Source organism: Littorina saxatilis, linkage group LG9 (assembly GCF_037325665.1).
Source record: "Littorina saxatilis isolate snail1 linkage group LG9, US_GU_Lsax_2.0, whole genome shotgun sequence".
NCBI lineage: Eukaryota > Metazoa > Mollusca > Gastropoda > Littorinimorpha > Littorinidae > Littorina > Littorina saxatilis.
Window position 1 is genome coordinate 30,807,723 of NC_090253.1, and position 24,962 is coordinate 30,832,684.

At 39.5% G+C, this 24,962-nt stretch overlaps 1 protein-coding gene and 2 long non-coding RNA genes across 4 annotated transcripts in view; 1 reads left to right on the forward strand and 2 right to left on the reverse strand.

The window, feature by feature from the left end:
- Positions 1–24,962, reverse strand: part of LOC138975849 (probable methyltransferase-like protein 24) — a 126,128-nt gene that overhangs the window by 78,046 nt on the left and 23,120 nt on the right. For both annotated transcript variants that reach the window (XM_070348615.1, XM_070348616.1), the window contains one exon: positions 4,171–4,495. In XM_070348615.1, the coding sequence (XP_070204716.1) occupies positions 4,171–4,333 (163 nt within the window). In that variant the 5' untranslated portion in view covers positions 4,334–4,495. The remainder of the gene's footprint in view (positions 1–4,170; positions 4,496–24,962) is intronic.
- Positions 7,494–17,024, forward strand: LOC138975857 (uncharacterized). Its single transcript, XR_011458783.1, has 2 exons — positions 7,494–7,918; positions 16,852–17,024. It is a non-coding gene; the product is annotated as an uncharacterized lncRNA (long non-coding RNA).
- LOC138975839 (uncharacterized) lies at positions 21,402–24,137 on the reverse strand. Its single transcript, XR_011458781.1, has 3 exons — positions 23,537–24,137; positions 22,816–22,991; positions 21,402–22,050 (listed from the first exon to the last, which is right to left on the reverse strand). It is a non-coding gene; the product is annotated as an uncharacterized lncRNA (long non-coding RNA).

Sequence of the window (24,962 nt, forward strand, 5' to 3'; positions counted from 1 at the left end):
TTGGCCTTATGCAAAGCAAATATTAATTGAGTAAAACCAAACCGGATCTGAAAATGTAAGGCCGAAATTGCGCCCCACAGTTGGACTAGGCGACTTTTATTTCATGGATGAATTCCGGCGTCAATTGTGCTCTTTTTTCCCCTGTAACTTTCGTGTCAATGTTTTCCTATCGGCTCCCACCTCGAGGTGAGAGAATCGGACACTGCAGGATTTTTTCTATGCATTTCTTGTCGGATCGTCGGGGGTATCAAAGTACCGTTCGCCGTTATTCAATTAAACGAATCTTTCAAAAGGGAAGGGGTGGTATTCAGCATATTATAGTTTATACTACAGTAGTTAAAAGAAACTAGTGCAAACCATTTCAAACTATTTTCGGCTTCAATGCATTTTTGACAATAAAAGCTGCACAGAAACGTTAACATTAAAAAATGTTTTTATTTTTTATTTTGTGTGTGAGCATGTGTGTGTGTGTGTGTGTGTGTGTGTGTGTGTGTGTGTGTGTGTGTGTGTGTGTGTGTATGTGTGTGTGTGTCACGTGTGTGTGTGTGTGTGTGTGTGTGTGTGTGTGTGTGTGTGCGAGTGAGTGTGCGAGCGCGTGTGAGTACTGTTGTTAGTTTAGCATTGTGTTTTTTGTTACATTTAGTCAAGTTTTGAATAAATGTTTTAACATAGAGGGGGAATCGAGACGAGGGTCGTGGTGTATGTGTGTGTGTGTGTGTGTGTGTGTGTGTGTGTGTGTGTGTGTGTGTGTGTGTGTGTGTGTGTGTGTGTGTGTGTGTGTGTGTGTGTGTGCGTGTGTGTGTGTAGAGCGATTCAGACTAAACTACTGAACCGATCTTTATGAAATTTGACATGAGAGTTCCTGGGTATGATATCCCCGGATGTTTCTTTTCATTTTTTCGATAAATGTCTTTGATGACGTCATATCCGGCTTTTTGTAAAAGTTGAGGCGGCACTGTCACACCCTCATTTTTCAATCAAATTTATTGAAATTTTGGCCAAGCAATCTTCGACAAAGGCCGGACTTCGGTATTGCATTTCAGCTTGGTGACTTAAAAACTAATGAATGAGTTTGGTCATTAAAAATCGGAAACTTGTAATTAAAAATATTTTTTTATTAAACGATCCAAAAACAATTTTATCTTATTCTTCGTCATTTTCTGATTCCAAAAACATATACATATGTTATATTTGGATTACAAACAAGATCTGAAAATTAAAAATATGAAAATTATGATTAAAATTAATTTTTCGAAATCGATTTAAAAACAATTTCATCTTACTCCTTGTCGGTCACTGATTCCAAAAACATATAGATATGATATGTTTGGATTAAAAACAAACTCAGTAAGCTAAAAAGAATAGACATACAGAAAAGCGTGTTATCCTGCTCAGCGCGACCACTACCGCACAATTCTGCATGGCTTGTCGATTTCACTGCCTTTGCCACGAGCCGTGGACTGACGAAACTACAAGTATTATATGTGGTCTTGGTGAAAAAAGCAGTGCGTTCAGATTTATTCTGTGAGTTCGACAGCTTGACTAAATGTTGTTATTTCGCCTTACGCGACTTGTTTGTTTATTCTCGTGTTGTGTACTCATTCATTGTATCGCCTCATCGTGGGTTTTCTCTTATGCATAACAAGTGCTGATTATGATTATATTCGAATGCAATACTGTCATATATTTGCCTACCCCCCGCGGGTTAGGGGGAGTCCCATATTGGTTGGGACGATAAAGAATTTACCCGATGCTCCCCAGTAAGAGGCGACTAACGGATTTTGTTTCTCCGTTTACCCTTGTTAAGTGTTTCTTGTATAGTATATAGTCAATTTTTGTAAAGATTTTGTCAAGCAGTATGTAAGAAATGTTAAGTCCTTTGTACTGAAAACTTGCATTCTCCCAATAAGGTAATATATTGTACTACGTTGCAAGCCCCTGGAGCAAATTTTTGATTAGTGCTTTTGTGAACAAGAAACAATTGACAAGTGGCTCTATCCCATCTCCCCCCGTCCCCCGTCGAAAACGACGTTTAACACAAAATAAATAAATAAAGAAAGAAATTCTGATTGTGTTTCGTAATCGCGCGCTTCTTGATGTTTCATATCGTATGAATTTGTCTTGACCATTGAAGCTCAATAAATGCATTCTGGCAATGCACTCCAGTGTTGTTGTTGTTTTCTGTATTTAAAATCGTTTCAAACTAAGACCCAGACGAAATGTGCTGATGTCTAGTGAGACCCTATGGATGGCTTTTGTGGGAAACGCCAAATCATACACTTGCAAGACAGGCATTGTACAAATGGAGAGAAATTTACTCCCGCTACATAAACGTTAACACCCTCCCCCCCTCCCCCCTCCCCCCTTGCAATCTTTGACGACAAAGCAAAGAGACGTCACTCTAGAAAGTAAAGCGTGACGTGTTAGTTCTAAATATTCTTCCAAGGCAAACAGCAAGGGCAAAAGTGTTTCCAAAATGAAGTTCGTCTCGGTGACTTTGGCATCATGAGCAGTACGTGTGTGTGTGTGGAAAATCGGGTCCCTGCCAGATTAGTTTGACACGACCTCATTTACATGATATACACCCGTGTGAATTGAACGGTATAGTTATGTCATGGGTGGTGTCTCTCACGTATATAGGATAAAATATAATACCATAATGATATTTTAGGTAAACACCAACGGCGGTTGCAACAACAATGGCAACAAGAACATCATCAACCACAAACACTGCAACGACTATTTTACAAACCACCAGCATCATTACTACCATCACCACCAAAACAGCAGCCGTTCCAAAAACAGAAGCAACAACAACGAAAACAACAACAACACAACTGCTGAAACAAACAACGGTAACACAAAACAACAGCAAGAACAACTTTGACAACCACCATGTCTACCACTATACTGAAGCTACATGCTGCTATAACAACAAAAGCATTGGCAAACAGAATGTAACTCTGTCGTGTGTTGACAAAACCGAACAAGTCCACTGAACTCACTTCCGAGAAAATTTGTTTTTAACCCACACTTCATAATAACCTAATGGTCGGTTTTCGATTTGTGGGCATTTTGTAAGCTTACTATGGTTCGCCACTTCTTTTTTTTTTTTTTTTTTTTTTTTTGGGGGGGGGGGGGGTATCAAGCTAGACTTACTTCATGTTGCCATACATATTTAGAGCAAATGGTCTTGTTAAAGAAATAAACAAGTCAGTGCTCGTAGACATACTTTCTTCAAGGGAAAGGTCTTGCTGAACAAATTGACAGTTCTAGGGGAGGTCCCTTACTTCATTTTGCCAAAATAAACTCAATAAGATATTATTGCAACAATGTTCGTACCCCAACTGAAACATGAATGCCCGTGTCATTTCTGTTACACTTTTTAAATTCTATGCAGTTGAAGACACTTTCCTTGGCAATCTGAAACACTGTGCGGTAATATTTTTAGACGGGTACGTGACGTCACTGAAATAAAATTATCCCCAAAATCGACCTGGCAAAATGACACTAGGCGCATTGGTCAAGAGGATAAGACATGGGCCTTCTAATCGGAAGGTCGTGAGTTCGAATCCATACCGCGCCAGGTGGATTAAGGGGGGAGATGTATCCAATCTTCCAGGTCAACTTATATACAGACCTGCTAGTTCCTTTCGAGTGTACACGCAAGCACAAAACCAAGTGTGCACGGAACAAAATCCTGTAATCCCTATCAGAGTTCGGTGGGTTATAGAAACACAAAAGTACCCAGCATGCTTCCCCAAAAAGCGGCGTATGGCTGCCTAAATGGCGGAGTAAAGACATACACTTAAAATTCCACTCGTGTGGAACACGGTACGTGGGAGTTTCAGCCAATGAACGAAGAAGAAGAAGAACAATAACAAGAAGAACAAGAAGTGGCAAAAACATAAATTCAGGAAAAGCACAACTTGCATGTAATTTGTACACACACACACACACACACACACACACACACACACACACACACACACACACACACACGCACACACACACACTGTCACACACACACACACACATACGCACACATAAACACACACACACACACACACACACACACACACACACACACACATACACACAATTTCTTTCGCATGACGCCTTAATCACTGTATCTTCAAACAGTAACAAGCACAAACAAATGACACCTACCCATAGGGCTTGGCAAAGGCAAAGTGTTACCGATGCTCTGAGTTCGTATCTGTTTAACAAACTCAGACAACGTCTCCATCTTGTAGAGGGTCGCCACCAGCAGGCATCCAACGCCGACAAGTAAGATCGCCAGCACTTTTCTGTTCATTGCTGACGCCAGCATATCTCTTCCACTTCGATCCGTGCGGTAGCTCGAAATGCGCCTGCTGTATTACCTGTCCGGATTCACGCTTGATGTAGCCACTGGAGCGTGAACGTGACCTGACCTCACACTTCACCAGCTCTACGGCCTCGATCGGGCAATGTTTGACTAGCACGTCTGCCTCTGTGAAAAAAGACATCATCATTTGTTTGTGTCAATAGAAATAACCAGGAGCGTAAAGCGATATCAAAACATTGAGTAAATCTGTCGGCCTAAACATCAATACTGAACTAAAAATACTTCACCGAGACTATGTCCTTGCTGACCAAAACCCGTCGCCCGAGACAGCAACGTGTGGGTATTTTGATAGACAGAGAACCTATTTAGCATTAAGCAGATTTTGTTTCAGCTTAATATCAATTCAAACCTAACATATGTGTGACAGGGCGACCAGTCACCAATTGAAGAGTATAGTTTTTGTCGTTGTCCAGTTTAATCTTTGTTGCCGATCAGTTTGTGTGTTTGTGTCTTGTGTACGTTTTGCTGATCGCTTTATGTTTGTGTAATGTCATTTTCTGTTATAAGTTAAATGTTGATATGCACATGTCCAGCCACCTGTGGATCGTAAACGCCCTTAGCTACCTGTGTCTATCCACTCTATCAAATCTTTGTTCTCTCTGACGTCAAGCCGCTCGCCTAGGGAGAGACGGTTACCTCGCCTGCAGATGGTCAGTTGCGTAACTATTATGACCGGCCCGGGGTAGCCGCCGATAACACGTTCGTGTGGTAATGTTTGATGCGCTCAGATCAAAGCCTCATTAAGAGGGTGGAAATTCCTTTGAATTTGACACGGATGAATCAGGAGAGCTGTCAGGATCAGGATCAGGATACGATACATTGCAGGAACCTGTTTAGGTTATCATCGCAATGGAGACGAGAGAGCGCAACCCCTCAAAATTTAAAAATCTTAATAAAAAGGGTTTAATTTTTCTTAGCCTATTCTCTTTTTCTAGGGAGGTCAGTTTGTTGGGGGGGGGGGGGGGGGGGGGGGTTGAAGAGCAGGTGGCATGCGAGTGACACCCCCAGTCATGGCACCTCCGCTAATCGCTGTTGAAAATGTAGCGGCAGAGCTCCCGGACAACCTTCTCCTCCAGGCTATTCCACTCTGCTACTGTCTGCACAAAGAAGGAGCATTGATACTGCTCAACTTTTGCGTCAGGGACCTTGTAGCCGCGGCTGTTGCTGTAGGAATATTTGGTGATGATATTACTTGTCACATGGTCGGAGAATATTTTCGGGCGAATTTCCCTCTTAGTTTTGTCCATCGGGGTTAGAAATTTCTCCGGGGAAAGAGCTGGGATATATTATGTCCCTCTATGATGTTTTATTACCAATTCAGTGCACCATATGGCATTTTGACCAACCAGGACGGATTCTAGGTGACCTGTTAAATGTTATAACGTTCAGGCAGGGACCCTTTTTGTTTATTAAGCTAAAAATTGACAAAACAAAGTAAAAATTTAAATCAACAAGATCAGCGTGATTTATTCTACAGAATGACACTTCAAATGCTGTCAGATAATACTCCCTTTATCTAAAAAAACCACCAATAAGCGAGTTTTGTCGGTGGGTGCTTTACGGAACAGCAAGGTACCGCCCATCCTCTGAGTGTGAAATGCCGACCCGCTCACTTGAAATCTAAATGACCTAAGTTCGAAAAATTGGATCGATTTCTTAAATTTTTATCGTAAGACTAATTAATCTATTTTCGTTAATTGTGATCACATTTTAAGAGTAAACATGACATATGTATATATTTTTAGATTCAGAATGTGATGAAGAATACGATGCAATCCATTTTAAATCTGTTTGCAAACATTCGATTTTAATGACAACTTTAATGAGCAAACTCATTAATTAATCTTTAAGCCTTCAAACTGAAATGGAATACCAAAGTCCGGGCTTCGTCGAAGATTACTTGACCAAATTTGCAACCAATTTGGTTGAAAAATGAGAGCGTGACAGTGCCGCCTCAACTTTCACGAAAAGCCGAATATGACGCGTACCCAACAGCCTTTAAATGCACCTCTTTCCTTTTTATATTTAGTCAAGTTTTGACTAAATATTTTAACATCGAGGGGGAATCGAAACGAGGGTCGTGGTGTATGTGCGTGTGTGTGTGCGTGTGTGTGTGTGTGTGTGTGTGTGTGTGTGTGTGTGTGTCTGTGTGTGTGTGTAGAGCGATTCAGACTAAACTACTGGACCGATCTTTATGAAATTTGACATGAGAGTTCCTGGGTATGAAATCCCCGAACGTTTTTTTCATTTTTTTGATAAATGTCTTTGATGACGTCATATCCGGCTTTTCGTGAAAGTTGAGGCGGCACTGTCACGCCCTCATTTTTCAACCAAATTGGTTCAAATTTTGGTCAAGTAATCTTCGACGAAGCCCGGACTTCGGTATTGCATTTCAGCTTGGTGGCTTAAAAATTAATTAATGACTTTGGTCATTAAAAATCTGAAAATTGTAAAAAAAAATAAAAATTTATAAAACGATCCAAATTTACGTTTATCTTATTCTCCATCATTTTCTGATTCCAAAAACATATAAATATGTTATATTCGGATTAAAAACAAGCTCTAAAAATTAAATATATAAAAACTATTATCAAAATTAAATTGTCCAAATCAATTTAAAAACACTTTCATCTTATTCCTTGTCGGTTCCTGATTCCAAAAACATATAGATATGATATGTTTGGATTAAAAACACGCTCAGAAAGTTAAAACAAAGAGAGGTACAGAAAAGCGTGCTATCCTTCTTAGCGCAACTACTACCCCGCTCTTCTTGTCAATTTCACTGCCTTTGCCATGAGCGGTGGACTGACGATGCTACGAGTATACGGTCTTGCTGAAAAATGGCATTGCCTTCAGTTTCATTCTGTGAGTTCGACAGCTACTTGACTAAATATTGTATTTTCGCCTTACGCGACTTGTTTCATGTTCTTTTATGGTTTGCCGATTTTGTTAACATTTTTGCATTCATAATGAAGATTTTATGGTGACTGTACAGAAATGTACGTCCTCTAGTTTCTAACCTTCCAAAAATTGGGGCTGGGGGTCGGGAGAGAGAGAGAGAGAGAGAGAGAGAGAGAGACAGACAGAGAGACAGACAGACAGACAGACAGACAGAGACAGAGAGGGAGAGATAGAGAGAGACAGAGAGGGAGACAGAGGGGAGAGAGGGAGACAGAGAGAGTCAGAGAGAGACAGAGAGAGACAACGTCGAAACTTTGTCAATCATTTCGGTTTTTTCACCTGCATTTTTAGTTTCGTAATATTCTATTCAATTAATGTTCGGTCAAACATAGAGGTTCACTAATTGTGTAAGACGAAAAGAGTATAACATAAATGCATATTGTTTCAAGGAATTTGCTGAGTTAAATGGATTTGCGAGTGCGAAACTTTCCCTCCCAAAAAAAGACGCGTTACTAACCGACAGTGTTCTCCGGTGATGGCCACGGTCGACTTTGTGTATCCCAAATTTGGTTTTCAACTTTGATGAACACTTTCAGGACTAAAATATTCATCGTAATCAACTCGAAGGTAAGTTGTTTTCAGTTGTTCCACATGAGACGTTATCACTTATTGTACTCCATGTACACATGCACAGATTACTTGATTGTCGAGACCATGATTGGAAACGGACCGGCCAAAGATGGCGGGTCTTTCCAATAGTCACAATGTCAGCCCTAACTCAGTTCAAGGGATACACATTCTTTTAGACTCAACTTTTGAGTCAGTATAGCGAAACAATGGGTCACAAGCAGTGGAACACAAAGGAAAAACACGTTTCACATAGACGGACGCAACCTTTAGAAAGCTGTTTAATCAGACTAGCTCAGTGCATGAGACTGAAAGCGGGGGCGGCCATTGATATCTCAAGTACTTAATTGGGCATTTTACGATCTTGAGGGAGGACGATGTATCCAGACAAGCTGCTTCAAGTTCAAGTGAATCTGCCCAGCGGACAGTGGTATGAGGAGAATTCAGAACTTGACACATTGGCTCATTACATACTTGACTGTCTTTTGTCGACCTGTTCTGTTACTCACTCAAGTAGGCAGCCGAGATACCCTGCCGGTGTCACGATTTCAATCTTTCGCCTGTGTACATATTTCCCCCTCGACATATACTCAAGACTGAAATGTTGTTTCCTGGTAAAATTAAGAAGTGAAATTATTTAAGGACGAAAAGCATGTCAGTTTCTTGCATGTGAAGAAAATTGGTGGTAAAATTTAATAGATTTCAACCCCAAAATCTAATTCTTCGAAAACGTGTACTGAGTGGTTACGTCCCTTGAGTAAGAAGGAAACATTTTAGGATGAATCAAATTTCTAAGTTAAATAAAACAAATTGGTTGGACAAATTTGACCCCATGAATGTAAGGTACACAAGGTCGCTCATCAGTACTATTGTAGGGTGTTTTTTTGTTCAGTGTAGAGTTTATACTAGTTCAACGAGGCCGAGAAGCGAAATATCAACACGGCGAAAGATGAAAACGTCACACCGGGGGAGAGAGCGAGACAAAGAGGAGCTATCGGGTGGAGAATGGGGAGGTGATTCGGGGAGGGGGGTGGATTAAAGATGAACGTATCAAATTGTTATTTGTAAGGAGGAGAGAGTGAGACAAAGAGGAGCTAGCGGGTAGAGAATGGGGGAGGGGATTCGGGAGGGGGGGATTATAATGTGTGTGTGTGTGTGTGTGGTGTGTGTGTGTGTGGGCGGCAGGTTGGGACGGCATTTTTATCAACGAACGTACGAAATAACAAAACAAAATAAAGAAAGAACAAACAAACAAAAATTAAAACCTGACACATGCAGGTTTGTGTAGTCATTCGTTAGACTGATTTTAACCTGTCTTAGACGACTACCCATAGTCTTTTCACATTCACTGATTCAATCAATCAATCAATATGAGGCTTATATCGCGCGTATTCCGTGGGTACAGTTCTAAGCGCAGGGATTTATTTATTTATTTTTGTATTTTTATTTTGTGCAATTTATATCGCGCACATATTCAAGGCGCAGGGATTTTTATCTATGCCGTGTGAGATGGAATTTTTTTTACAAAACACATCACGCATTCACATCGGCCAGCAGATCGCAGCCATTTCGGCGCATATCCTACTTTTCACGGCCTATTATTCCAAGTCACACGGGTATTTTGGTGGACATTTTTATCTATGCCAATACAATTTTGCCAGGAAAGACCCTTTTGTCAATCGTGGGATCTTTAACGTGCACACCCCATTCAAGTAATGACACACTCGGACTGTGTGTGTGTGTGTGTGTGTGTGTGGGTGTGTGTGGGTGTGTGTGCTACCTGACGGATTTTGATGAACATTGGTTTACATATTCTTGAGAGCATTCGCTTGTGTGGCTGTTCTCCGATATTTGATAGCGTTATTTGATGTCATATTTTCCCGTTTGTAAAAGTTGAGCCCGCACTGTCAGAGAGAAGAACACATGAATATAATATGTAGAAATCGCAAACCCGGCCAGAAGGCAGACACGGACAAAATGTAGGATGCTGATACATGTAAAATATGTGTCTGATGCGAGTATAGGCTTACTACATGTATGTTTACCAAAATCGTGAATAATATCTAGCCGAGACGAATCGCAACCTTTGTACCTCTCCCTTTATTTAAGATTTTTTCCCATTCTTCTTCGTGTTAGTTGGACGGTATTCTTTCTTTTTCTTTTTTCTTCCAGCCACAACACAGATAGCGTAATAGCGGCTGTTTTATTCATTCTTCTGTCTCGTTCCCTCATATTCGCATGTGATATTATGTCACTCCTTATGAGATTACACCCCCCAAACTTTGTTGCTAGACCTTTGTTAAGGAGAGAAGAGGCGAGGAAAACTGGTATGAAGTACAAGTCAAAAATCGCACCTTGATCTTACCTGACTCATTTACGGCACTTGGCAGTCTTTTGTCGGGCTTTTGTCGATCGTTTGTTCACTTGGATAATAAAATTACGGACATGCTCCCCCCTCCCCCCCCCCCCCCTCCTCTAAACTTTGCCAAAATGGGTCCTCTTGAGACATCTCGCGTATGAGAACAAAAGAAAACCGAACGGGCAAATCATATGGACAACACATGTTGGATTTCTTTTTAGGGTACGCTCACCAGTAAAAAAAAAATGCAGCCAATGTTTTCTCGAAAAGTTGTGTTTGTGTGTGTTTGCGGGTGCGCAGGTTTTTTAATGTACTGTTTCGTTGAGAGGATCGTGGGTAGTGTTTTTCCTCTTCATTTTAAAATGTTCATTACAGACATATAAGACAAAATAAAGAAAAAGAGAGAAACATACAGCAAAAAACAAGTCGCGTAAGGCGAAAATACAACATTTAGTCAAGCTGTCGAACTCACAGAATGTCCATAGAGGGGGAATCGAGACGAGGGTCGTGATGTGTGTGTGTGTGTGTGTGTGTCTGTGTGTCTGTGTGTCTGTGTGTGTATGTGTGTGTCTGTGCGTGTGTGTGTGTAGAGCGATTCAGACTAAACTGCTGGACCGATCTTTATGAAATTTTACATGAGAGTTCCTGGGAATGATATCCCCGGACATTTTTTTTCCTTTTTTCAATTAATACCTTTGATGACGTTATATCCGGCTTTTTGTAAAAGTTGAGGCGGCACTGTCACACCCTCATTTTTCAATCAAATTGATTGAAATTTTGGCCACGCAATCTTCGACAAAGGCCGGACTTCGGTATTGTATTTCAGCTTGGTGGCTTAAAAACTAATGAGTGAGTTTGGTCGTTAAAAATCGGAAACTTGTAATTAAAATTATATTTTTGATCAAACGTTCCAAAAACAATTCCATCTTATTCTGCGTCATTATCTGATTCAAAAAGCATATAAATATGTTATATTTGGATTAAAAACAAGCTCTGAAAATTAAAAATATAAAAATTATTATCAAAACCAAATTTCCGAAATCGATTTAAAAACAATTTCGTCTTATTCCTTGTCGGTTCTTGATTCAAAAAAACATATAGATATGATATGTTTGGATTAAAAACACGCTCACAAAGTTAAAACGAAAAATATAATATATGTATTCTTAAACGGATTTTTGTTTTGATGTACATTTTTCATTCAATTTTCTTTTCAGGTTTGCTTGCTCTTCATTTAAACTGTACAATAGCCGCCATTTATATGTATTTTTCTAGAAAACTGTAAAACCACTATAAGCATTATGCTTGTGTTGTTTACTCTATATGCGTTTTTTATTTGTAAATAATGCACAAACGTTGAATAAAACAGTTTAAACCAAACGAAGAGAGGTACAGAAAAGCGTGCTATGCAGCACAGCGAAACCACTATTTTTCAATCAAATTGATTGAAATTTTGGCAAAGCAATTTTCGACGAAGGCCGGACTTTCAGCTTGATGGCTTAAAAACTAATTAATGACTTTGGTCATTAAAAATCGGAAACTTGTAATTAAAATTATTTTTTTATCAAACGATCCAAAAACATTTTCATCTTATTTTTCGTCATTTTCTGATTCCAAAAACATATACATATGTTATATTTGGATTACAAACAAGCTCTAAACATTAAAAATATAAAAATTATGATTAAAATAAATTTTCCGAAATCGATCTAAAAACAATTTCATCGTATTCCCTGTCGATTCCTGATTCCAAAAACATATACATGTAGATATGATATGTTTGGATTAAAAACACGCTCAGAAAGTTAAAACGAAGAGAGGTACAGAAAAGCGTGCTATGCAACAGAGCGCAACCACTTCCGCGCTAAACAGGGTCGTTAATTTCACCGCCCTTTGTACGAGCGGCGGACTACGGTCATTGGGAAAAAATGCAGTGCGTTCAGTTTCATTCTGTGAGCTCCACAGCTTGACTAAATGTAGTAATTTCGCCTTACGCGACTTGTTCTTTTTCCCACACACTTTGGACACGTGCGAGTACCAGCAATAGAAAATTAACAAAACACCTTCCTCCCCCTCTTAGGTGAAATGAAAGCGGACGTTTTCAGCGTGCATTCCCTTGAATTGACTGAATGGTTAATCATGCTTCCGTGATCTTGGGAGTTGTGGGTTTTTTCTGTGACATTCACAAACATAAAAATGACAGAGTCCGACTAAAGGCTTACTGGAATTTACTGTTGAGTAATAAGTGTGTCCTCTTAGGACCATGCCAGTGCATGGGGAATATCTTGGATACAGGGCGGACAGGCTTGCAAGCAATATATAACTCTGACTGTTGACCGTCGTTGTAATTTCCCACTTTGTAGTTGTCAAGGTATTTTAACATGTGGGCTTTATATTTTATAAGCTTGAAAAAGAGCATTGTTAGTAATAACGCGCGCTATTTTTAGTTAAAAAAAGGGATCAACTTGGAATGTGCACCCGACATTCCAATTTGTTTTCTCCTTTCTAATAATGGGTGAATTTGTTTTATTATAACTGAATTGCTTACAACCGAAATACCTACATGCCGAAATAACTGAAATAAAAAAATAAACAAATAGACGAATAGGGAAATGATACATAAATAAGTTCATAAATGAATGAGTTAATAAATGCGTTATGGCGAAATTTAGATAACAAATTAGGAACTTTAACATTAATTTCAAATTAACTAACCAAATAACAAAATCAATAGGTAAAGTGTTGTATGGGGACATGTAACAAAATGAGGAACTTGAAAACCACCATGTAGGTGTCCGACATTTACTGGTGTCTTGTTTGCAATGATTTCAATTTGGTTCCAACATTTTGTTGTCGTCGTCGTCGCTCTTGCTGTCTTTGTTGTAGTTGTTGTTATTTGGGGGTTAAACGGGAAAAGGGGCAGAAATATGTAATTGGACTATTGAACGATCGTTTTCACACTAGGTGTCGGACTTCAAGTACAACGCGGGGTAAAAGTACTTAATGGAAATCCATGAGCTATGAGTTTAATAGATAATCGTTATTTTGAGCAATTTCCATGTCTGAACATCCCACGGATATCCGCGTGCCACCCATCATTTCCTCGTAACAATTCCCTTCCTCCCTCCCCCTACCCCTCCCTATACACTTGATAGTCCTCAACTTCGACCTACGGCGATAGGGGGATAATTGAGACAGCACTCTAAGTAGCTTTCCAGGTTACTGAAAGACTTTGATTTTGATCACAAGTTTTGGAAACTGTGAGCCCTTTTACCTCAGGGAGACCGACTGTGTACAACGTGGGATTTAGAGCGGGTCAAAGTTGAATCAAACTTGCCACATTCATTTTTTGCCTCATGATTAGCATATGCATCGTTCACCGCTTACTGTTGTTGTTGTTTAGAAATCAGTGCGCGCGCGCGCAAGTTTGTATGTGTGTGTTCGTGCGTGAGTGTGAGTGTGTGTGTGTGTGGTGTCGGTGTGTGTGTGGTGTCAGTGTGTGTGTGGTGTGCCAGTGTGTTTGTTTGAGTTCGTGCCTGTGTGTGTGTTTGTGTGTGTGTGTGTGTGTGTGTGTGTGTGTGTGTGTGTGTGTGTGTGTTATAGTGTCAGTTATTCTTTCTTTTGTCCCGAATCCTTGCTTTCCAGAAACCTGTGATGTCATTCTTCCTTGAAAATTTCTTCCAAAACTTGGTTGTCCAACTTTTGTCCGAGAGATGAGGTCGGAACGGTGGTATGAGAAGAATTCAGAACTTGACACCTTGATGTCATCTGACTGATTGGCTAATTACACACTTGACTGTCTTTTGTCGACCTGGATCATAAAGTTGCCGACCATGTTGATTTACCCACCCCCTTATGAACGTGAGTCTACTTGAGACATCAGCGTAGCCAACACACACCAAACCCAAAGTCGGACCGTAACAAGTTTTCATTATTTTATGTCTGCCACCCCACTCCCTCCCCCTTTTAACCCCCTCCGCCCCCACCGCTTACCCCTTCTCAGTTCACAGTTAATTGTCTGCAGCCTCAACCCCCCGTGGGTAATAAATCACTCGACTATCGTCGCCTGCTTCTGATGACCGCTCTAAATAATTTGTCAGATAGCAGTGTGCAAAAGACACCGTTGAGTGTACATGTATTACCTTTCATATGCTTAGGACACGTGCCTTTTCAAGTCATTGTCAATTACAAAATGTAGGTCTTACAACACAGCCACTGATTTTCAGGTGACGGTATCAATGCCGGGTCCCTGCTCTGCGACAAAAAAAATGTTTGCATTAATCGGAAGAAACATACTGCATAAGCGTAATTTATGCAGAGGTATGATGTTCTTAAGTTGTGAGATTTTTTAATGGTCACGATGCCTGCAGTGCTTACTAAATTCTTTGATTAGATTGATTTTTTTAATGAAGTTAGAATTCTGCTGCTCTGATTAGTGAAATATTCAAAAATGCTATCATGCTATTTTGGCACCGTCATGGCTTTGTAGACTTATAATATATCTGCGTAATTGATTTCAACTCTTAGAAATCAAAAGTATAACAAATTGTATTGTGTCTCCTCTTGTCGTTAAATAATCACAACAACTGTAAAACAAATTTGCTTTGATAAAGCTCCCGTTTTTCTCTCAGAATTTTGCTCCTTATATTTAGTCAAGTTTTGAATAAATATTTTAACATCGAGGGGGAATAGAAACGAGGGTCGTGGTGTATGTGCGTGTGTGTGTGTGTGTGTGTGTCTGTGTGTGTGTCTGTGTGTGTGTGTGTGTGTGTAGAGCGATTCAGACTAAACTACTGGACCGATCTTTATGAAATTTGACATGAGAGTTCCTGGGTATGAAATCCCCGAACGTTTTTTTCATTTTTTTGATAAATGTCTTTGATGACGTCATATCCGGCTTTTCGTGAAAGTTGAGGCGGCACTGTCACGCCCTCATTTTTCAACCAAATTGGTTGAAATTTTGGTCAAGTACTCTTCGACGAAGCCCGGGGTTCGGTATTGCATTTCAGCTTGGTGGCTTAAAAATTAATTAATGACTTTGGTCATTAAAAATCTGAAAATTGTAAAAAAAAATAAAAATTTATAAAACGATCCAAATTTACGTTTATCTTATTCTCCATCATTTGCTGATTCCAAAAACATATCAATATGTTATATTTGGATTAAAAACAAGCTCTGAAAATTAAATATATAAAAATTATTATCAAATTTTTTTTTTCGAAATCAATTTAAAAACACTTTCATCGTATTCCTTGTCGGTTCCTGATTCCAAAAATATATAGATATGATATGTTTGGATTAAAAACACGCTCAGAAAGTTAAAACGAAGAGAGGTACAGAAAAGCGTGCTATCCTTCTTAGCGCAACGAATACCCCGCTCTTCTTGTCAATTCCACGGGCACTGCCTTTGCCACGGGCGGTGGAGTGACGATGCTACGAGTATACGGTCTTGCTGCGTTCAGTTTCATTCTGTGAGTTCGACAGCTACTTGACTAAATATTGTATTTTCGCCTTACGCGACTTGTTTTTGTTTTGTTTACATGCTCCAGACACAACAAACTACAAAACGATTCATAAAAATTCCGTTCCATGTATTCCATCTCCTCTCAATCTAAGATCCCCCTCCCCCCCCCCCCCCCATAGATCCTCCCCCCACAGTTTGTACAGGAGCGGGGCATTTAGGAGCCTTTGCAATTTTATGACCCGTCTGAAAGAAGTGATTGACTGAACACTGTCAAGTGCTCTTAAAGAAGCGATCAGATACGTGAGAATCACAGTGTGAAATTTGACAAGAGGTTGACGGAAGTATGGCAACCAGATGTTAAAGAGAAAAAATAACTCACTGAAAAAGTGAGATCGCACGTGTCGGACAGATGAAGGTTGGAAAAAAAGGAACCTTCTTGGCATGGATAACACTGGAAATATAACGTGGAAAACTTGTAATTATAGGTGCTGGACTTTCAAATTCAACTTGATCGCACATGTCGCCCTTAATTGTCTCTCTCACTGCTTTCTTATTACCCTTGCAAGTTGAAACCATGCACCCATCCCTCTCTTGCTTGATGGCAACTTTAAAGTTCTCCTTTTTCCCAACCGTTTTGTCCCAGCATATAACCACTTCATGTCCCTAATTGGCACTAGTTTCTGTGAGGACGTTAAGCTTAGGTTAACCAACCAACCAACCGTTTTGATACTACCCATGTATCATGTATGTTTCTGAACATTTTGTTTTTATTTGGTATTGCTTCATTTTGCTTTTTTTCATTTACAATGTATAATCTGTGAAAAAAAAGGCCAAAACCAAATAACTTTTAGTTTCCGATAACAATGTTGAAAAGGCTGTGAGCCCTTTTATCCACCGGCCCCTATAATGGGCTTTAATTGGAGCGTGTCAAAGTTCATTGCATCCTGATCAGCATATGAAACGTTTATCGCTTATTGTAGTTGTGTATAACTCATAGTAGTGGGAATAAGGTGACGCGCTAGTGTGAGTTTGTGTGTGAGTGTGTGTGTGTGTGGGATTCGTATATATATGGTGTCACTAATATCAATGTGCTGTCTTTGCTTTGTTTAGCGACCAGCATCAAAGAGGCGCATCGAGGACTGCCTGGGAGAAGAGGACCACCAGGACAAAGAATGAAATCGATTGAATATGCTGTGCTGTTGCCCTGCTAAGCTGCGTGCATTTTTAATTTCTCCGCAACATAATATGCATGTTTTTGTTATGAAATAAAATTGTTGATCGTATCTTGAGTTTATGTTGTTTTACTGCAGAGTGTGAAAGTTGGTGTGTGTGCGTGGATACATTTACCAAAACCTACATTCACTCTCAACGTTGCATTCACGTCGAAATCAAACCAAACCACAACCACAACCAAAATTTCACGTTGTGTCGACGTGTAATTCACGTCAATTTTATCAGGAAAAATGCACCAAAACACAACTTTTACGTTGTGTCAACGTAGAATTCACGTAATTTTTGAGCTAAATTTTGACCTAAAATTTACGTTCCATTCACGTGGACATTACGTAAAAATGCAACGCAATTTCAACCAAACCACAACCACAACCAAAAATTCACGTTGTGACAACGTAAAATTCACGTAATGTTTTTACGAACAATCCACCTCCACCAATAATTCACGTTGCATTCACGTTGGTGTCACGTAAAATGCAACGTTGTTTTCCAACGTTATTCCCACGTGATTTCGTCCATACAAATCTACGTAAAAAAACGTTGAAACGCAACGTAAACCCAACGTAACCCAACGTGAATATAACGTGAATACAACGTAAAATTGTTTGCTGGGACGTCATCAAAGGCATAATTTATCAAAAAAACGAAAAAAAACCGTCTGGAGATACCATACTCAGGATCTCTCATGTCAAGTTTCATGAAGATCGGTCCAGTAGTTTTCTCTGAATCGCTCTACACACACACACACACACACACACACACACACACACACACACACACACACACACACACCACACCCTCGTCTCGATTCCCCCCTCTACGTTAAAACATTTAGTCAAAACTTGACTAAATGTAAAAAATGATAGCATAGTTTTTCTTGTCATTTAGTTAATATATATCTAGATAGGTATGTCATAATTTTAATTAATTCAATCAAGTTTGCGTTTTAATGAAACAGATCCTGTGATTGGTCAGAATGCCCCAACTCATTAAAGGCATATGTACGCGCTCCCGTGTTTACAAAGTGTAGTTTGCCCATAATCGATGTCAAACGCACCATAAGACCATGAAATGACGATATATCGCCATGCGCGGACCATATACATGCATTACAGCTTGTTTTAGAGTCTCACAAACTTTGGATGTAAACAAAGACGCGGAGTTATTTCCCTTGCGTCAACGCTACCTCTGTTGGCAAATCTATAAATAGGACGATCCAGATCAAAATGAAAATTAACATATCTCAACATTGAAGGGGTCCTAGACCACAATATTTTGCAGGGAACTTAATTTAGCATGTCTCCAGCTGTTGGTAAAGCAATTAGCGTGTATAGTCATCGAGTACATATGGCTTTAAAAATTGCCGGTGACCAATTACACATTAACATGCTTCCATTTGAAACTTCTCGGTCTTCATCGGGGATTGACGCCCGACCAAAGGTAATTGAAGCCCGACGGAGCTAAGCGACGGAGGGCTTCAATTAGACTTTGGGAGGGCGTCAATCCACGATGAAGACCGAGAAGTTTCAAATGGAAGCGTGTTAATGTTATTGTAATTCAATCTGACGACGATCTCTTTCCTGCTTTCATGCGATGGTAAACAGACAGAATTGGTTCTGTTCTGTTCACACACTACTTTCAGTCCACCTACCTGCAAGGGTCAAGTCCCAAGAAATATGTCTCTGTATTCCTATCGTATCACTTTCCTCCTGTTTTGTTTTCTTTCACATACATTTTCCCATCTTTTTTGACGGGTTTCTGGACAGCAAACGCAAAACAAATTCTTTTCATCACAAAAGCGATCTTTGGAATTGAGTGACGTAGTCCGAAAGAATTCATGCATCAACTTACGTCACGTATTCGACGTCATCACTTCGCATACCTTATGGTCTCGGTATTTCGTTGGTACTTCATATTTCCTACTTGTAAAATGACCCTCAAAGCTAACCGAGACTGGTTGAGGTTGTATCAATGCGCCTCGCCAGCAGGTTGTTAATAGACCTTTTTCACTTAAATTTTGGCGCATGCGCTGTGAAGTTTATTGTCAGATCTACCGGAACAAAGGGGCAAAAGGAAAAATCGACAACGAGGCTTGGTGCAAAGTAAAGTGCGGAGACGACGAGACAAACTGTTGTGTTTACAACTGCAAGTGCAACAGTGGAATCAATGAAGAAAGAGAAATACGGTGGACAGAATTTGTCATTGTATGGCTTTCCGATGGGTGCAATTGCGAAGGCGCAACAGCGAAGGACGCGATGGGTGCAAGCAATCCGACGAAAAGTCTGCTCGCGTCACTTCGTGTCTGGCAATGACACGGCTATCAACGATGCCAACTCCTTTGACTTCGTACCCACCCTTAATTTTGGCTTTGAGAGAACATCAAGAACAAGTGACTCTAGCAGAAGGACAAGGTACTGGTCGGAGACGTGACTTTGTCCGCTCAGTGAAGACCGACGACAAGCAAGCGGTTTTGCTTCCACCCCCCAGTGTCAACGCTGAAAATATCATCGGATCTGGAAGAGACTCAGAGCCAAGTAAGCTTTGTTTGTTTTTATCAATTTATGATCTGCTGACTTCAAATTGTCTTCCTACATCAGTGTATAAGAAATTTAAAATGAATCGGCAGCCCAAAACGGATGCAAAAGAAGGGTCACGAAACAATTGCAAGATTTTAGAAAACAAACAAACAAGATCTAGACATATGTCGACAAGCCGCGTGCATGCAATCAACCAGAGATCTGTTGCTACAGTATCTCTGAATCAACCGACTCTTGAATCGAGAAGATTAAGGAGGTTACTTGATACAGATAGTGATGCAGTTTTCAAGACATCGATAAAGCTCATGCTGAATCATTTTTTTTATTCCCAGAAATGTACCATTGAATTGATGCAACAACAAAAATAGCACTAGATTTCTACAATTTTGATTTTGCATAGAACACTCCAAAATAATTTCCGGGGAGCATCTCCCGCACCCCTAAGTTTTTTTCAATTTCAGGAGTTATTTCCCTCAGGTATTTTCATGCTTTAATGCTGTGAGTGTGATGCATGTGTAATCTGATAACAAGATCATTGATGCTAATTATATTGCTAATGTATACATTTGATTTTGTATTTACAGAAGCAGCCATTCCTTTGCCCTCCGCATCTAGTGAGAGCTTAGGACCAGGGCCAGATCATGCCTTTGCAAAGAGGGACACGACTACATGTGAGGGTATTGTTATTGGAACACAAACTACCTCAAGTTGGCAGAGCTGCAGATGACAATTACATAACAGGCCTCTGTGATTAATCGTCTGACTGAAGATGTTTCTGGCTTGAAGAAAGACAACATGAAGGTGAAGGAGAACATACGCTCTTTTTCTGTTGATTCTCTACTGAAAAATGACACTGCAGTATGGTTTCACACATATGGTGATCTTTCGGTATGCATGTACCTACTTCGTAAAAAAAGGCAGGTCTACATTACTGGTTCACATCACTCCAAATAGCAAGAAGCTTATTTTGTCATGTAATGGTTTATATAATTTACTCTGGTACTGTATAGAATAAAGGGCCCATTATCAATCAAATCTCTGGTCTGGTCTGAGTTTGTTTCATCAATGATTGTATGTGAGCTTACGAACATAACGATTCCCACTTTAAATAAATGCGATCAAGATAATTAGGTAGACAACATGTCAAGAGACGTTTATTCCTTATTTCTTGTTATAATTGAAGGATATTATTATGCAATATACTGCTTTGTTTTTTAAAATGGCTTCAAATTGTCTCCCTTGTTCCGACACTTTAGTACACAATTTGTGCATTCACTTGAGTTATTTCTTAAAGAAAATTACCCCCCAAAATTATTCAAAACAGTCTTTGACATATCTACAGTTTAATTAAAAGAAAAACTGTATTTTATTTTAAGTGATAAATAAATATAGACAAATCTTGGGACTGTGCACAAACTGATCGGCTTGAACTCAAAAGTCGCAGCCAAGAATTTTCTGCAACTTTTGAGTTCAAGTCTGTCAGCTTGTGCACGGTCCCACAATCAGTTCAAAAAGAATTTTCCTTGATATAGCCTTGAAAAAAAAAAGTAAGTAACAAATTTTGTACAAACAAATTTGTTCAAGGGAGACAATTGGAATCATGTTTTTTAAAATCGGTGAATTGCATTATAATTTCCTCCAAAAAATAACAAATAACTGTGAAATGAATTGGAAAAAAAGTGCTAACATTATTACCTTGATCAGATCGATGTGTATGACAAGGAATTTCTATGTTTGCTGATTTGGTTGTCCGGTAATGACTTTCATGCACAGGGCTTCTAAATTCACTCGCTCAAACGCTCATGTCTGCACCAACATTCACACACGTCCATATTCATAAGGGATGGTGACAACACGCTCTTGAACAACAAACATGGCACAAAACGAATGAACATTTCAAACATTTCGCTATTGAATGAAATCATCAGTACATGGATATCAAATCATAAAACATCTCACAAAATACCTCCTTGCCATTCCGAAGTTGAAGAAGAATACAGTCCGGCATTACACACACTACACTTTCATCACTGAGAATCGCTGTTCACAACACATGTCCTTGGCTCTGATACGTTCTCCGAATAATACACACAAGTCATGGATGATGGTATAGTCCGTACGAAGCCGAACCACTTCTTACTATCCTCTGACACAAGTTCTTATCAGCTTCCACAATCTTCTGTCTTAACTGCAGGCATTTAAAAAATTAAACCTGAACTCACACACAGAGGTGACAGCACTACGTACCCTCCCTCGCTGTAAACAAAGTACTGATTTTACCTGTCCATATTGAAACTACATACATTTTTCACTTGACAGAACAGTTAACTGTTGCTACCAACTTAATTAACTGGTATTGGAAAAAAATATCACACCTTGAAAACCCTAGTTCAGTATATCATAACTATATACAGCCTTCAAACGGTTGGTACCGGTTGTTGAAGATCTCTTAGTCGCGCTTCCTTGCATCCGGACTTCTTGATCAAAATTGAGGCCTTGAAGAGTCGTCCGGGGAAACTTGTCTTGTCTTGAAGCATACCTGAAAATGAAATTATTTTTTTTACTTGACACTAAAGCAAATCTTATGCTGGGTACAAATGCTAAAACAAGTTGCACCAGTCTGTCAAACATGTATAACGATACTGAACGCAGTACATTTCACAAGGACAATGCTTAGCTGAAAACCAGCATCCACGTCGAATAAGGTAAATGGCAACCCAGCATAGCGCAGTAGCAAAACTGTCCCACAGGAAATCACGCTTCCCTGTGTTTAAAACAAATCTGTTTAACTTTCTAAGCTTGTAGCCCTGAAAGTCAAAAAATTATGCACTAGCCTCTGGCTAGTGATTCTGAAAACGTACCAGCCAGAGAGCAAATTTTACGAACCAAACCAACAATTTGATTCAGCATCTTCACTCGCATTTGGCGAGTAGATGAACACTTCTACTCACCAGTTGCATGCTTCTACTAACTATGGCGAGTAAAATACTTGCCACTTTCACTGTTTCAGGGCTGGTTTGTTTTTAACCTAAACATAATGTTGTAGTTTTCCAGAAATTGCTCTACACACAAACATACACCACCGCCCTGGTCTCTTGACTAAATGTAAAATGCATAGTTTGTTGATAATGCACTTTATAAATATCACTGTTTCTCTTTCCCCAGTCTTGTAGCTGTTGTAGTTAACAAGCTCTATATTTTAACTTTGAGACTTATGTTCTGAAAAAAATAGATCACACTCTGATGTAAACCTCTAGGTAATGCAACCCTAATTTCCTTAATATTAATTATTATACACACTTACTTAACAATTTGTATGTCATCGAGAGCAGCTGGTGCAGTTTTCATGGCAGCATGCCCCTTCCACATACATTTGTAGTGTGTACAAGTTTTGTCTGCTGGCACAGTGTCGATTCCTTCAGCCATGTAGTGTGAAGCAGCAAAAAGTGTGGCGGCCACATGGTTGCAAGACTGTCCTTTCTGGATAAAAACAACAACACACATTCAAATTCTGTTTGTGTCATCTTGATTTTCCTTAGCCTGCTAATAACAATTAACTTTATCTTTCCTAGGAATTCCTACAGAGAGCTTGTAAGCGCATGCTGTTGATATAGATATATTTTATATAGATCTATATAAAATATATACCGGCTCAGAATGGAATTTGATCTTACTGCAGTGATAACCTTCATTGACAAGAGGATTCACAAACACATGTGTACGTACACATTAAATAAAACTCCACACTCAGGTACCTGGTATTCTATTGAACATGCCTAGCCAACATGGCATGGTCTCCTGGAGATACTGATTGAAATTACATTAACATGCTGCTCATAACTTTGTCAAAAATGACAGCTTTTGCATGCAGACATTTTCAGTAGAGAATTATGAATCTCTGTGTGTGTTTGTCACTTTGTGTGCCATGCATTATATGACTGAGTATGAAAACTGATTGTGTAAGATACCAAGTAACGCAGCCATCAAGTTAATCCCACAAAACATACAAGGCCAACAACACTTACCCAGCAATACACTCGCAGTAGGCTCCAAGTGCCTGTCCGGTCAGCGTCCCCCCACAACAGCATACACTTCGTTGCGAGTCTGCTTCATTGACGTCAGCACACTCGCTCTGAGTCTGATCACCACAGTTGCTTACTAGCTGTTGTGCCATGCAGAAAGACATTTTATGCACACAGTATGTCTATCGTTTACCCCAAGGTTTTGCATTCTTTGCGCTGGATGTGTCGTATAACTTGTCGAACGTCGACGCAGTAGTATCAGTAAGAAAGTTGATCCAGAGATCTGTAGATCTGTGGTCGATCACCTCTGCTTCGCTTATGTAGGGGAAGTTCGCCAAGTCTTTCGTCCATATACCACCAATAGCCGTTTCAAACCATACCTTCATGCATGTCCTTGACTTTTAGTTCATGATTTTGAACAAGATAATCCGTTTTCTTGCAGAATTTCTCAAAGTAATCCTCTGGCAATAGTACTTCGAGCCCCGACAGTGAAAGAGGTATTTCAGACTGCCCCTTATTTCCGGTTATCAGAGAGAGGCTGCCGTGCCCTAAAATCTGATTGGTCGAAACGCTGGGGGCAAAGGTTATACGAAAAAGGTCTATTGGATTTTTTAGCGAGTGGCTATCGACAATTAGTCACCTGTAATTTTTAATGAGTTGGGGCATTCTGACCAATCACAGGATCTGTTTCATTAAAACGCAAACTTGATTGAATTACAATTCTCGATAGTCACTCGCTAAAAAATCCATTAAGGCTGGAGTACACTTTGGAGGCCCTCTTTCAAAGTGATTAGGTAGTTTTAAAAGTTACTTTTTCTGTTAGTTCAATGTTTGCTTTATCAGGAAAATACAAAATATAAAGGGCTTAACGCGCAAAATTTTAAGATAACGACTGAAGTTTAAGCATAGGTATCAGATTTTTTCACGCAAACACTACTGAATAAGTTGCAATATTGTATTGTGAAAATGTAAACAAAATAACAATCAGATGATCACAAACGGAAGAAGAGAAATAGGGAAGCAAAATAGAACATTAAACGTAGTGATTTTACTTGTGAATTCGGAAAAAAATCCTTTTGTATCCATTTTGAAGCTCAATTTGAAGCATGGAACACCAACAAACATTGATTAAAAGTGTTAAAGTGATTACAGTGTTCAGAAATAGTGTTAGATACCAAGTTGAGTTATCCCTCTTTACCAATTTAAAAAAAAATACACCTCTTAACGCGCAAAATTTTGAACTGTGATGCTTTTACTACCCCCACCCCCTTCCCATTTGTCAGAAAAGAGTGCATATTATCTTCCAAATAGAAAAGCAGGGTAGTCAGATGATCAAAAACTTAAGAAGAGAAAGAGGGAAGCAAAATAGAACATCCAACATAATGATTTAACTTGTGAATTATGAGAAAAGTATTTTTTTTACCCATTT